General features: G+C 53.7%; 5 protein-coding genes across 5 annotated transcripts; 2 read left to right on the top strand and 3 right to left on the bottom strand.

Moving 5' to 3' along the window:
• Positions 1-1611: 1611 nt before the first annotated feature.
• Positions 1612-3713, bottom strand: MAA_07791 (glycoside hydrolase family 71 protein; the record flags this gene model as incomplete). Its single annotated transcript, XM_007825789.1, has 5 exons — positions 1612-1865; positions 1932-2629; positions 2698-3035; positions 3086-3502; positions 3558-3713. The coding sequence occupies 5 exons, from the start codon at positions 3711-3713 to the stop codon at positions 1612-1614; spliced, it is 1863 nt and encodes a 620-aa protein (XP_007823980.1).
• A 1008-nt stretch (positions 3714-4721) lies between these two features.
• On the bottom strand, positions 4722-5660 carry MAA_07790 (Protein kinase-like protein; the record flags this gene model as incomplete). The annotated part of the gene is made up of 1 exon (XM_007825788.2): positions 4722-5660. The coding sequence occupies one exon, from the start codon at positions 5658-5660 to the stop codon at positions 4722-4724; it is 939 nt and encodes a 312-aa protein (XP_007823979.2).
• Positions 5661-8481: 2821 nt separating this feature from the next.
• Positions 8482-9741, bottom strand: MAA_07789 (Globin, subset; the record flags this gene model as incomplete). Its single annotated transcript, XM_007825787.1, has 1 exon — positions 8482-9741. One exon carries the CDS (start codon positions 9739-9741, stop codon positions 8482-8484), a length of 1260 nt encoding a protein of 419 aa, XP_007823978.1.
• A 766-nt stretch (positions 9742-10507) lies between these two features.
• On the top strand, positions 10508-11581 carry MAA_07788 (dehydrogenase; the record flags this gene model as incomplete). Its single annotated transcript, XM_007825786.1, has 1 exon — positions 10508-11581. One exon carries the CDS (start codon positions 10508-10510, stop codon positions 11579-11581), a length of 1074 nt encoding a protein of 357 aa, XP_007823977.1.
• Positions 11582-12938: 1357 nt separating this feature from the next.
• Positions 12939-13462, top strand: MAA_07787 (4-carboxymuconolactone decarboxylase; the record flags this gene model as incomplete). The annotated part of the gene is made up of 2 exons (XM_007825785.1): positions 12939-13152; positions 13245-13462. The coding sequence occupies 2 exons, from the start codon at positions 12939-12941 to the stop codon at positions 13460-13462; spliced, it is 432 nt and encodes a 143-aa protein (XP_007823976.1).
• Positions 13463-14061: the final 599 nt, after the last annotated feature.

The following is a 14061-nucleotide window of genomic DNA, read 5'->3' on the forward strand; positions in this document are numbered from 1 at the left end:
ACGTAGCCAGACAAAGGATGGAACACACTTGTTGCAGAAAACTCGGCGAGTGAACGCAAACTAAACCCCAGAAACTGATTAGTCGCACTCGAGGTGCGGGCGTGATGTGGCGATGGGCTGGAGTATATGATGCTCACCTCGGGGCAAATCTTCCATGCTGAAATATGTAGCAACTAAGCGGTTAGCCACTGAACGCTCCGGCAAACTAGATAGTATTTCCGATCTCGATGTTGACAAATGGGATCCATGGAGCAGCAGCGCGCATGCTGTAGATTGCTGCGGTGCTGGGCCGGCGCTTTGCACAATTTCATCCTTTTGCGGACGGGGAGCAGGCACAGCGCACGCATCATCTAGAAGCAAGCGTTGGTCCGGTTCGGCAAAGTCAACTAAACGCGTTGTCCAGTGCCGACTATTCACGTATACCGTTGTTTCCGAGCCAAGCTGCATAGTACCAGGTGGAGGCCCTTCCGACACATTCGAAGGAGGAAATTCAATGCTCGAATGCGCGCCATTGCTGAAGCTCGCATGACTACAGTGTGTCTGGTCTATCTGTGCCTGAAGCACCGCCTGAGATTGCGTAGGAGAGGTGGAAGCAGAGGCGGGACACGACGAGAGGCGATGAGGACGCGGAACGTAGCTGTCGGGATACACGCAGGACGAGGGTATCCCGCGGATGGAACATGCCATACACGGGACATTACCGCTGCATACAAGCCTATTGTAGCACATTAGATAATGGATGTCGTCGCTCATGAATAGGATGGCACACTTTCTACGCAGACAGAGGTCGCAGCAGCGTCCGATACCATGCACCGGATCATGTGCAGGCTTCAAGCGTTGAGCCATTATGACTAGACACGTTCCTCGTTTTGTAAATCGTCGTCCGGTATTCTCAACACATAAATTGGTGGATCGTGATAAAATTCGACTCGTTTGTTCGGCCGTTTGCTGAATCGACTCATTGCCCTCGCAGCTGAGCAGCTTGTCTCACCCGTAAGACTGGCCGCGGCTGAGAGTTGTGCCACGGATGCGACATTGGCTTCTGGCAGGGAAGTAATACGAATAAACGACTTTTCCGTCTTACTTGTCGAGCATGTATAAGCTCGCGGTGGACGAGCTTCTTTGGCAGGCCACAACAGGCGACAGGAGCAGTGACATCCGCCGGGTCTATGCCGGCTGTGGGCTGAAGTGATATCGCATTTTTCGAGTAACTGCGCTTATCGATCTGGATTAACCAAGTACGGACCATGTACAAGTCTTGCGGCTGTGAAGGCCGTTGTGTAGCATTTCAAGCTGTCTGATGGACAGGCATTTCATGACACTACACATAACGTTGCGCTCAACATTGATTCTCATCTTGACAGATAAATAAACTTTTGCGGGCATCATTCGAGCTCGTCAGTCTGATTAACGTCTGAAGCTCAGGCACCGTCCATCTCAGTGTCCTTGATTGAACCCATGAGCTCCGAGTTCAAGGAACATGTCTGTGTGAGATGTACAAGTCACAAAGTACATATGTATACACAGAATGAACAGAAATGTATTGGCGCATACTATTTTACCTTAGTAGCTTCAAATAAAGGCGGCCATTTTTAATCCCATGCACATCGTTCAGCATCGTTGGCAAGCCGTACCAGGACAATACCCATGACTGCAAGAGAAGCTACAAAGACCCTTGTATCCCTCGCCCTCTCCGGGAAGAGGGCAGCCGTTATAGCCAGTCTCTGGAGGAGGAGAAATCTGACTTCCGAACGAAGTGCATTTACACGGGCCGGGTGGACAGTATCCATAGTGACACGAGAAGCCGCAAAGGCCAGAATAGTTGCCGCTTTCGCCGTCGGCGTTTGTGCCGCCGGTGCAAACTTCTGAAACGGCATGTTAGCCAAATATTCCTTATATTCATGAAGCTAGCATTTTGGGGGACAACGTACCACCCCCTCCAGGGGGACTGGTGACAGGAGGCTTGGTAGAGCTGGTAGTAGTGGTAGGACGCTGGCCTCCCGGTGAAGTGGTTGTCGTTGGTGTTTCGCCACCAGGAGGATTGGTAACTGGAGGGTTGGTCCCCAGAGACGGCTTGGCTTCACAAGTACTGACGTGCAGACCGACCGTCAATGATGCCAGGCCATGCGGCTGCAGGGGATCGTTGAAGCCGGAAGGCAGAGTGCCCACGTAGGCGTTGAAGTTGTAGATGCCGCAGGGACACACATTCGCTATGTCCATTAATGATGTGCCCGAGAGCACAGTATTTCCACTGCGAGTCAGAGAAAACTTTTGCTGGCCGACACCAGCGGGGACAGTGAAGATGTGAGCGCCAGACGGCGCGTTTTTCGTCTTGGATTGACCGCCAGACTGGACGGTAATGGTTCCCGGTTGGGTGAGGAAAGACACGACATAGACAACGTCGTCCATGGTCTGCCAGCCGTCGGGCCGGCCCATGAAGTAGTTGCCGCTGTTGTTGTTTGCAGGACGTCCGGCCGTGGTGTCGGTGGAATCACAGTCGAGCGTGCGGAGAGTGCGGCGGTACCAGTAGATGATCTTGTCTTTTTTGATGTAGTCGTTGATGGAACTGGCGCCGGCTTTGTACGCGGCAATAAAGGGCTTGGAGAGATCCAACCAGCCGTCATGGGGCCTAAGATGCCGCTGTGTTAGTTATCAACATCTTTTGGGGGCGAGCGCGCCTGGGGGCTGGGTACGGACATATCATTGACCCATTTGGAGTTACCATCGTCATAGTGAGGGGACTTGAGAGGGCCGACGTAGTGAGATTCCCCGTAGTCATTCCAGGTGACAATCTCAAGCATAGGGAATCTCTTCTGAAGCACCTGGTTCCAACGGTCAAAGATCAAAGAACCTCCCGGAAAGACCCAATTCTTGCTGTAAGAAACCTCGGGACCGAAGTGGGTGAAGAACCAGGGTGACACGGGCGCCATGTACTTCTTTGTTCCAAGCCAGCTTTGGTACGAGTTGTCTCCATCAGCAACAGTGACAGTATGGCCGTTGGAGGGCGCCTTGTTGTTTCCGTTGCTATCCCAACCCTGCGATGCCAGTGTTAGTAAAGCACATGGCTTATACGGACAGAACTTACCATCCAGTTCAGAGCGCCGTCAATTTTGTCGGGAGAGGACTGTCCAGGGTGAAAGTTGGGAACAAAGTACACGTTGGAGCCGGCAGCAGACCTCATGGCATCAACGTCTAACCCATCACCAGCAAAGGAAGAGGCAAAGACACGTCCATCAACCACCAGTTGTGCAGGCTTACTGGCGTACTGGGCAATCTTTCGTCCAACGCCGCCAGCATCGCCGGGACTCCACCAGTTAAAGTCGAAAGAAATAAATACTTTCATGCCATTCCTCGCGGCGGAGTCGTACGCGTATCCAAGCTGCTGGTCTGTGTATCCATCCACGCCAATGTTGAGGGCAAAGGCATCAATCCCTGCATCTTTGGCGCGTCTCATGTCATCGTCATAGTCGGATGCACTGGTTCGGTCCCCAACAATGCCAATCTAGCGGTATAGGTTTAGTATGTGCCGATGTGGCAATGCGAAATTGGCAACGAACCATGAAGTGGCAAAATACGAGGCGATCGCCCGCTGCAGCTCGAACCTCTAGAGGAGACGTCTCCGGCATTAGAGAAGCCTTTGACACAGACAAGCAAGCCGCTATGGCAAGCCATCCCACGCCGAGACGGCGGAGAGCGCTGGAGAGTGAGAACATGGCAGGTATTTCTGCCAATTGGAAACTGGTCGACTAGATGCGTTTGGCTGGTGTATGCGACGGTGTTAAATAGTAGATTGTCACACAACCCCTCCGGATCGCTACGTCTTAAATACTCATGCAAAACGAGAGGCAAACATGCCCATGTGGGACGGACCAGGACGACATGTGCCTGTGCGGCTCATTGTTGCAGCATCTCCCTGTTTGGCGGGCGACAATAACTCTGATGACTAGATGGTCACACTGTCAATGTGAAGAGAATGAATCCTTTCGTCAACCATCGGACCGATGCGAACCTGCTATTGTGCCACGTCGTCACCACAACCTGCATGGAGAGGTGACATCGGGAGCGAGAAGCCGGTCGACGCTAACCAGGAACGAAACTCTGGTAAGCCGCCGGGACCTGGATGGCGCATATATGGATACCGTTGAGGAGGGTTTCTAGTCGAATGAAGAAAATTATTGCACGAGTAGGAGGTGAGCTCTGCAAGCGTGCCTGCTCAGTGACACGGGTCCCCTCTTGTGGTGTTTACCCAAACCTCCCGACCAAACCTTGCTAGAGAGTTCCTTGAGCGACATGAAATAGTTGATTGGGCTCTGTATCTTGGCAAAACAAGCGGTTTGAGAAACTTCAAACTAGCCGACTTGGCAAATGGTCAAGATGGTGATGAAATGAGCGTTTTATTTAGCTGATGAGGCTCACCAACAGTTCAAAACTATTGCCAGTTTCGTGAGCTCGCTCATTTATAATATCAAGCCAGGAACTTGATTCCCAATAAAGTTTTCTTCCATGTTCTGCTCCATCATCGTTCCCCAACGTACGTCTCCAAGTGCCAGGAACAGCTTCTTCCAGACTTAACATGGCGCTAGCAAGTTGACTCTCTCCATTCGTGGGGTAAAGCAATCCGACTTTGTACATCTGGAGAACGGGCTGAGGACATGCATATTGTAACATTCTTATTAAGCAAGCCAAGCTTTAGCCAAAAACCCCGTGATGGTTGTGTAATATTACCCCTCTAGCGCTTTCAGGTGAAGCGTATATGATGTTTCTCTCTTCACCCTTTGACTCATCAGTATTGCGATGCCCCCATGATTATCGTACAAGGTCACAATATGCGCAAAGCCATCCTCATCATATACGTCGTCCGTGTCCTTGTAGTCGGCCCTGAAGGCACATTGTGCAAAATCGATCAAGTATAACCGAAACACGTCGCGGCCCATCTGCGACACCATCATATTCCTAGGTTGACAGTCATGGTGAACAACCCCCGCCCTATTCACCTCTCGAACAACATCAATTGCGCCTTGCACTATCTTCTCCCAGAGAAATGGCTGATTTGGGATTCTCGCCGTGAGTTCTGACAGGGGGAAGCCGAAAAGGTATTCAAGTAATATACCACGAACTTGGAAGTACTCGACCGGAAGATCCGCGGGTGACTCTGGTGAGCTGTCAATGACGGATTCGATAAATCGGGGAGTGCATCGGCCTTGGAGTGGTTTTAGTTGGCTATAGGCTCGTACTTCATTTTCATAGTTTCTCTGAGCTGTGTGGTATATTATAGCTTCCGACTCGGCGAGGTCATTCTCGTTGTCATCATCATCATCTTCTTCTTCTTCTTCCTCCTCTTCTTCTTCTTCACTGCCCCCTTCATCAACATCCTTTTGAAAACGCGCCCTTCGGACACTGTCTTCCTCGTTTCGGAGATCGTCAAGGAGCCTCTTCGCCAAACCAGAGCGAACAGAATCTTGCCACACGGCTTCCGCTTCTTGGTTGTATGGATGCTTCTTGCGGAAATGCCCAAAACGTCGATCGAATAATTTGAGAATGGCCGTCTGCATTCCATCCGGCATTTTTACGTGCACTACCATGACAGGCGATACAGTAACCGAGCAGACGCGGGAGATGACGAGTTGAATATCGTCCCCGCAAGAGGTTTTCAAGGTCATAATTCGACCTGCAACGTAGGGAAATGGAGTTCCTGCAGTGCTGCTAACAGCGTCGGGTATTTTGGTTGAGCTGAGGAGACGTTAGTTTCATTGATTCCGGGGGCGCATTCATGGCCTACCTCATTGTCGAGAATCAACAGCGAGCCTATCTTGAAAAGACACAAGGGACCAAAGTCTACCATGAGTCTTGCGCAAGGTGATGCAAGGAGAAAGAAGGAGGTTGAGGAGGAAGAGAAAACGAGCCGCGATTGCGCTCCAACATTTTTTATAGAATGACTCATCATGCATCTGGGGCAAATCAAGACACCCTTGGGCTTAGAAAAATGATGTAGGCCAATAATTGCGTGACCTTTTTTTTTTAGATTAGAAGGCTTTATACTGTCAAGTAATTTCTTTGTTCTGGTGATGTTCTGTTGTAACAGCGCCAAACTGACATGTCATTGCAAGTGAACATTGAAACAACATGGGTCAGTAGGCGCTCACACTCTCGCAACATTGAAAGGAAAAGTGAGGCAACCGGATTTGTGTGGTCGCATCAATGCACGGCCGGCGGCAAACCGACGCCTGTCAATGGCCACCAACATGCATGATGCCATCAACATTCGAAGCCTATAAACCCCCCCGGAAGCTGTGTTCATCTGCTGGTGCCGGCGCCTGGCCACATCCATCCAACATTGAAAGGTTCAAAGTTGCACGTGTGCGTGGTCAACCGTCTCAGAGAATGAGGGAAAAAAAGGAGTTGCTGGCCTGTATTCTGTTATACAATCAGTTGTATCCGACCAACATACGAGCGGATCTCTCACGACACATGGCATGATTCATGTACATTCCACCACATCCAATTCACCCACAATGCAGTTCATTTTGCATCTAGTTTACCTCGTTTCTATTTTATTTTCCCAGGCATACTGCTCGTCGTTGGCCCTTTCACCAGATGCTGCCCATCGCCCGTCACTAGTCGCGAGGTAAAGCAGCACCAACAACACATTGTCACCTCGGTACACCATCACGATGCTCGTCAAAGGCCTTGCCACTACCCTCGCTGGAATCATAGCTATTGGAGCTGCAGCCACTTTATTTTTTCTCATCAAATTCATTTGATGCTGCTTCCATTCTCATGAAAACCATCATTCAGGTAGCCATATGGGAGTCCTGGAGTCTCTGGAGGGTCGTTGTAATGGTGGCACTCATCGCCCTCCATAACGGAACCATGTACAACCGTTAAACTTCCGAGGGGAATTTTCGTATTGCCTTGATTTTCGTCTATGGAGGACTTATTATCAGCTATTCTTGGAGATGGTGGTGTGTTATACTACGAATATTGGAAGCTGTAGCAAAGCAAGCTTGCTGAGCTATCATCTCAAACATATTCCGTATCATTGCAACTTCTGAATATCTGAACTCGAAGTTTGATTTGAAGGAAATGGCTATTATATCTGCACTAGCGAACCGAGATGGCAGCCTCGTCTTTCTACGCCCCCAACTCTAGCATCTAGAGCGCAGGCGTCTGCCCCGACGAGTCGAGATTATGGCGTGCACTTTCTTTCTGCGCCCTCGAACTTTGGCAGAGTTTCAATCCACGCTTCTAGGTTCTATCAATATAGTCCAAGAAATTCAAAGTCCAAACCTTGAATCTGAGACAAGCGATCTGGACGACGAGACAATGTTCTATAGAGACATGCAAAAGTTTCACGAAGAAAAACATGAAAAAAAAAAGAACAAGTTGACGAATGTAAAGTAAAAGAAAAGGCAGAGAGAAAGAAAAAGAAGAACATAGGAATAGGGGGCTCGACAAAAAGCAGGAACCGATCCTAAGCCTTGGTTAGAGGCAAAAGTCAAGACATTTGAGAAAGCAGCAGAGTCATGTCTAGACAAAGCCCTCGCTAATGTTATGGCGATGCTGTGTGTTTTCACTCCACAGGACTTGCACCATGGACGACGACATGATGGCAGAACTCGACAGCGACGCAAATCGGATCGCACGCCATCATTCTGGCCATTGGCACTTGGAAGTCGCACTCATTGCCATCCTAACCACCTCAGCAACGCAGTGGACTTTGCAACAAAGATGCAGCGGTTCCAATATCACATGATGCCGTTGGCTCAAGATCAGCGTCGAAGAGCATTTTCGTCGACGGCAGCAATGTTGGAATATTCGGCATGGTCCATTCGGGTGATCAAACAGTGCGAGCTTTGCCGGACTCTCCAAGCAAGAAAGTTATTCAGGCCGTTTCTCAGAGTTTTCTGGGCCCAGCAGGTGGCCTTGGACCAGAATTGAAATGGCGCATCAAAGGTCAGGATAGTATATGTGCAGAGGATAACGCCCCTGCCTGGTTGCGCTTCTCTATGGCGAGTCTATATTTCAGAGTTCGGCCTATGACTTGCATAGACTACGACCGGGGCGGGAAGACGAGAAATACAGCGACCGGAGGCTGGGCAAAAAGACATGGAAGAACAAATGAAAAACTTGGTGGGGAAGAAAGAGTGTAGACAACGACTGAAGTCGGAGATGTGAGGCGAGCGGAGGGGAATCCTTCATTGCCGACACAGCCTGACTCTTGAGACGGATGGACAGACAGACGTGAGTTTAGTTTTTTTATTCTTTTACAAAAATGGTCCAGTTTTTATTCACCCCAATGGAAAAGAGGCCGGAATAGTTGTCACAGTAGCAACTACTGGCATGGCGCCGATGCACACCTCACAAAGACTCCAGATGTCAATTTAGTAAAGCAAGTCGTGACTCGTTATTCGCCTGCTAGCAAGGCTTGTCGTCAATCTGATACACTAAAAACAATGACATTACAAAACTCAATAAGCCGGTTCAGATTCCTCCTGTCCCAAACAACTCCAAGTGAACCCTCTTCACCTCGACGCCCTGTTCCGTCAACCAAGTCCGCGTCTGCACCATCCATTCGGGCGGCCCGCACACAAAGTATTCCGCCTTGTCATCATCAAGGCATAAATGCGCACCCCCATCCAGCCTACCCAGGTCCATCCTCCCCTGGAAAGTATACTCGTCGCCCTCTTTGACGTTTTTCAGAAAAAGCACCGACGACACGTTATCACAGTCCTTGGCAACGGAACGAACGTGCTCCCCGAAACATACGGCCCCCGCGTGTCGCGCGCCGTGGATGTAGCTCACCCAGCGAGCCGGATGGCCAGACTTGAGAATTGAATCCAGAATCGCAACGACGGGTGTCGCCCCGACACCAAGACTAAGCAGGACGACGGGAACATTTGCATCCACGGCCTCGGCGTCAAACGAAAAGACGCCCCGGGGAGGACTGAGTTCCACCTCGTCGCCGACATTGTACCTCTCAAAGAGAATGTTGGAAACAAGGCCCGGCACCTTGCCCTGCACAACGTCCTGCGCGCTCGCGTCCAGCACAGTGCTTCCTCGCTTGACCGTGACGCGCAGCTGCTCGCGCGAGTCGACGGGCGCCGAGCTGATGCTGAACTGCCGGCTTTGCAGGAGCCCGTCGGCCTCGGGGACCGGGACTTGCAGCGAGACGTACTGCCCGGCAAGGAATTCCTTCAGGGGCAGCGTATCGGTCGTTTTGAGACAGAGGTGGAAGACGTCTTCCGAGTCGTGCTGCTTGTCGGCAATGACAAACTTGCGCCACTGTTGCCAGTCCTGGCCGTGCTCGCGGTAGAGCTGCTGCTCGCGCTGGATAAAAATGTCGGCGAGCTGCTGGTATGCCGCGATCCACGCGTCCTTGATTTCCTCGGTCACGGCGCTGCCGAGGATTTGCACAAACGCCTCGACGAGAAACTTGCCTACGATGGGGTAGTGCTCGGGCTGGATAAACAGCGAGGCATGCTTCTGGGCGATTCGCTCAACAGCCTCGCTTAGTTTCGCAAGGTCGTCAATGTACGCTGCGTAGGCGAAGACGGCGTTGGCTAGGGCTAGCTGCTGCGCGCCGGTCTGCTGGTTGCGCAGGGAGAAGTAATTCTTCAGCTCGGGGTGGACAGATAGCAAGTTTGTGTAGAAGGCGTCTGTAATGGCCCGGCCGTGCTCCTTGATGATGGGCGCGGTGGACTTGACAATGGCGATTTGCTCGGCGGTGGGCGGCGCGGCCATGTTGGGCGGGCGGAAGCCGGAGAGCGTCAACTACGACAATTTGACGGCACTCGCTCTTTTTTTGAGCTGGATTCACAGGCGCGGACCGAGTTTACTTTATCTAAGATATACTGCCGTCGTCTCGCAGCGTCGCCTCCATCCCGTCGGTCGATGCCTGAGACTTGCGTGACGCCCTTGACAGAGTAGCAGCAGTTGGCAATTCGGTTTTATGCCATTGGCTGGTCCGCGAATTGCAAATGAGAGGCGATGGAATAACTACACCGTCGACATGTACATCCATGTATACATGGCGTAATTTTGGCCTCGCGTCTGGTACATGGTCCACTTCCGCTCCGTACCGTCATACCCGCCGGGCGAACTGGACGACTCGCAGCGGGTTGTGTCATGTTGGGCCGCCAGGACGCCACATGGCCGCCCGGAGAGTGAATGCAGGAGTTACTGCATGTGGTCTCAAGTGCTGTCTGGTGTTTCCAGGAAGTGGAGTGGAGTCGATCCTCGAACAAGCTATCAAGTCAAGTCTGGTTTATGAACCAGCAGGTGCCATGCGCAACATCGCCGCGGTTACACTGCGTTTCCACCAACAGCCAACTTACTCCATGCAGATGCAGTCACAGGCAAGTGGCTTCGGCACGACAGACAAGACAACCGGCAAAGAAAAAGACGCATCCCGGCATAGCATCTGCATACAAAAGACAATCATCCACAAGGCCCTTGCATCATCGGGACGACAATCGTGTTCAACTTTGCGTCAACCGCACCCGGCACCATGACCGCCCTTCTTCGAAACGAGTGCAAGCAGGCCCTCGCAAAGAGCCTGCCATGGACGAAATCGCCACTCGTCATCAGCGCGCCCATGCGCGTCATGACCGGGCCGGGCCTTGCCGTCGCCGTCTCCTCCGCCGGCGGCCTGGGCTTCCTTGGGCCGACCCTCAAGCCAGAAGACGTATTCGCCGACCTCGACAAGGCCGCTGAGCTCCTCGGGTCCTCGCCCATCCAGGGCGCCGCAGGCCCCTCGCTGCTCCCCATCGGCGTCGGGTTCCAGACGTGGAACGGCGACCTCGAGGTGGCCGTGTCTGCCGTGACCAAGCACCGCCCCTGCGCCGTGTGGCTGTTCGCACCGCGTCGCGGCCAGGCCGAGTTAAACGAATGGACCGCCGCCATCAGGAGCGCATCGCCAGACACGCGCGTCTGGCTGCAGGTCGGCTCCCTCGGCGAGGCTGTCGAGGCCGCCGCCAGCGCGACACCCCCCGACGTGCTCGTCCTCCAGGGCGCCGAGGGAGGCGGGCACGGCAGACACAGGGACGCCCAGGGCACCATTGCCCTGGTCCCAGAGGTGTCGGACGCGCTGGGGCACAGCGGCATCCCTCTGGTTGCGGCGGGAGGCATCGTCGACGGGCGCGGCGCCGCGGCTGCGCTGACACTGGGCGCCGCGGGCGTGGCCATGGGCACGCGATTCCTGGCGTCCAGCGAGGCCCGGATCAGCAAGGGCTACCAGGACGAGGTTGTTCGGGCGTCTGACGGTGCCAAGAATACCGTGCGTACGCAGCTGTACAACCATTTACGTGGCACGTTTGGCTGGCCGGAGCCGTTTTCGCCTCGCACGCTGATCAACAGGAGCTGGAGGGATCACGAGGCCGGCGTCGAGTTCGACAGGCTCAAGGAGCTGCACGACGAGTCTGCCAAGACTGGGGATGCGGGCTGGGGTCCCGAGGGGAGGCTGGCAACGTATGTCGGCGCCGCGGTAGGACTGGTTCGGCGAGTGGACGATGCGGCCGTGATTGTGCGCGAGACGCGGGACCAAGCAAGGGCCATTCTTACATCAGTTGTTGCTCATTTGTAGTCAAATTGACCAAGTTTGGTATCATTTACATGGTGCCGGTGGAACATGGACAGCTATCCATAATTTGAGAGTGTTGCGCCTGCATGACATAGATGACATGTTGGAAGTTGGGAATCACAGAGACGGAGGATGGCACGGTAACAAAATGACAAAGTTGGCCGGCGCATGGATGCTCTGCGGTTCAATGTCGAGAAAGTATGACGAGTGGGTAGTCAAAATATGACTTGCTAGCCCTCGGTCGTGTGCTCCTGTCTGTCACTTGTCCATGCTCCATTGCTCTCCGGCATGTCACAGCATTGAAGGTTCAGCATTGTCTCTCAAATGTGTTGGCACAAGAACCTGAGACGTCCGAGAGTTTGCAAGACGCCCGGTAGCTACGGCATGGCATGCACGTGTAACAAATTGATGGCGCCCGGAGTGACAACTTACAAGTCAGCTGCAGCCCGGGACTGGCCTTTGTTGCACGGCAGAAACTGTAAATTTGACGTACGTAATTGCAACGGGAAACCGATGGCGCAATACACGTGTCTTTGGTCGGGGACGTCTCCCCATCATGTCCGACGCGAGCTCATGCTGCTGTTACGACGCACAACTTGCACCATTTGCGCTTGCATGACTGTTGCCAATCAACCGTCGGCAGCAAAGCCCAGTCATGTCCGACACGGTCGGACAAACACGTTGGCCGGTGCGTCTGGATTACTCTTGTCCTCCAACTTTACTTGTATGCTTTTTCGGGCTCCCGTGTATAGCGGCGCGCACATATGGTAATACGGAGCACGGTGGTGTTGGCAGCGTCTCCGACATCCCTGCCCACGTCCACGCACGTCCACGTCCACGTCGCCACTGGTTCATCCCATGCCCATGCCCATGCGCCCGACTCCGGGGATCGTGTGGATGTTCGGGCAAAGCGGATAAAGCGGTTCACAGCGGCCCGCCGCATCCCAGAGACCTCCACGTCGGAGCGCGCTTGGACGGGGCCATGTTGAGCTTGCGGAATACAGTCCGGGCAGGGGCAGTATCCCCGGTGCCCGGCTTCAGCCCTGTCCCTCTCATGCAGCCAAGCACACGAGTTGCCAAGCACGGCTCCTGCCCGGCCAGACAAGGCGGGTTCGTGGCGAGTTCGTAGGTGGACTGGACAAGTTGGAGCGAGGGGGGGCTCCAATCGGGCAAATCGCTTTTCCTGGATTCCCGGATGCAAGTTAAATAAGCGTTTCTGACGCCAGCACTCTGGGCACATCCGGTACTCTTGTCCGCACAAGTTTTCCGACTCGAACAAGATCCGCTCTGGAGCAAGGCGATTCACGAGCAAGGCCCAGCAGATATCCACAATTTTCCCGCTTGACTCGAGCCGAGCGCCATGTCGTCTGATGCCACGAATGACGAACTGCACCGCAGGCTCTTTGACGAGGGCATCAAGGTCCGCAAGGACGTCCTCGGCAGCGAGTACGTGGAAAACGCGCTCCGCAACGCCACGCCCTTCACCCGGCCTGGCCAGGAGCTCATTACCGAATGGGCATGGGGCACCGTCTGGCAGCGGCCCGGGCTCGACCGCAAGCAGCGCAGCCTCTTGAGTAAGTGCACGCCCAGGCCCGGCATTGTCCGCCTCGCACATGTGAAGAAGCTAGATGTGGATTTTTGCTGACGGCCACCACGCGGCGGGCAGCTCTGGGTCTGATCATCGGCCAAAAGGCCTGGCTGGAGCTGGGCCTGCACACGCGCGGCGCCATCAACAACGGCGTGACGGAGCTGGAGATTCGGGAGGCGGTCCTGCATGCTGCCGTCTACTGCGGGACGCCGTCTTGCATCGAGGCCATGATTGTCACGCAAAAGACGATCAATGACATGGTTGACAAGGGGGAGTACAAGCGGCCGGAAAACTAGGCCGGGTTGGGGGCTGGTAGGGAATTTGGCGGGATGTCTGGGTGAACGAGAACACGGCCTTTGTGTAGCTGAGAGTGAATGAATTGATGAAGCGCTCCCTGGTCGTGGTCGAGAGCAGCACGCCGCGGGTGAAAGCGTGGACGGTGGTAGACATTCCATACAACGTGGCAACTTGGCATCTTGAGTTCTTGTCGAGACACATGGTCTAGTCAGGGACGCGCAGCTGCGGCTCCATGGTTGAAGCTTGATTTTTTATTTAATTTGCAATTTGGAGGAGCTTTTCTATCAATGCGAATATCCACATAAGTAACAAAACGTCTATGTACCCCGGCCCATCAATGCTACATGTACCCCATCGTGGCAGTCTGTTTCAACCGGACTTTTCAAGCTGCAGAGCTACAATTCCCCAGCCCTGCCCCCCTACTTCCCCCCTTGACCTCCNNNNCCCTACTTCCCCCCTTGACCTCCTACTCACGCCACAATCGCCATGGGCAGCGAACTAGCCTGTATGGCCGGCTCGCAGCCCTTGTCCATCTCGGACCGGGCGGCATGCAGCGCGGCGCGGGCAACGGCATCCGTGTCCGTCAGCGTGACCGAGT

Source organism: Metarhizium robertsii (genome assembly GCF_000187425.2).
Source record: "Metarhizium robertsii ARSEF 23 chromosome Unknown MAA_Scf_10, whole genome shotgun sequence".
Lineage (NCBI taxonomy): Eukaryota > Fungi > Ascomycota > Sordariomycetes > Hypocreales > Clavicipitaceae > Metarhizium > Metarhizium robertsii.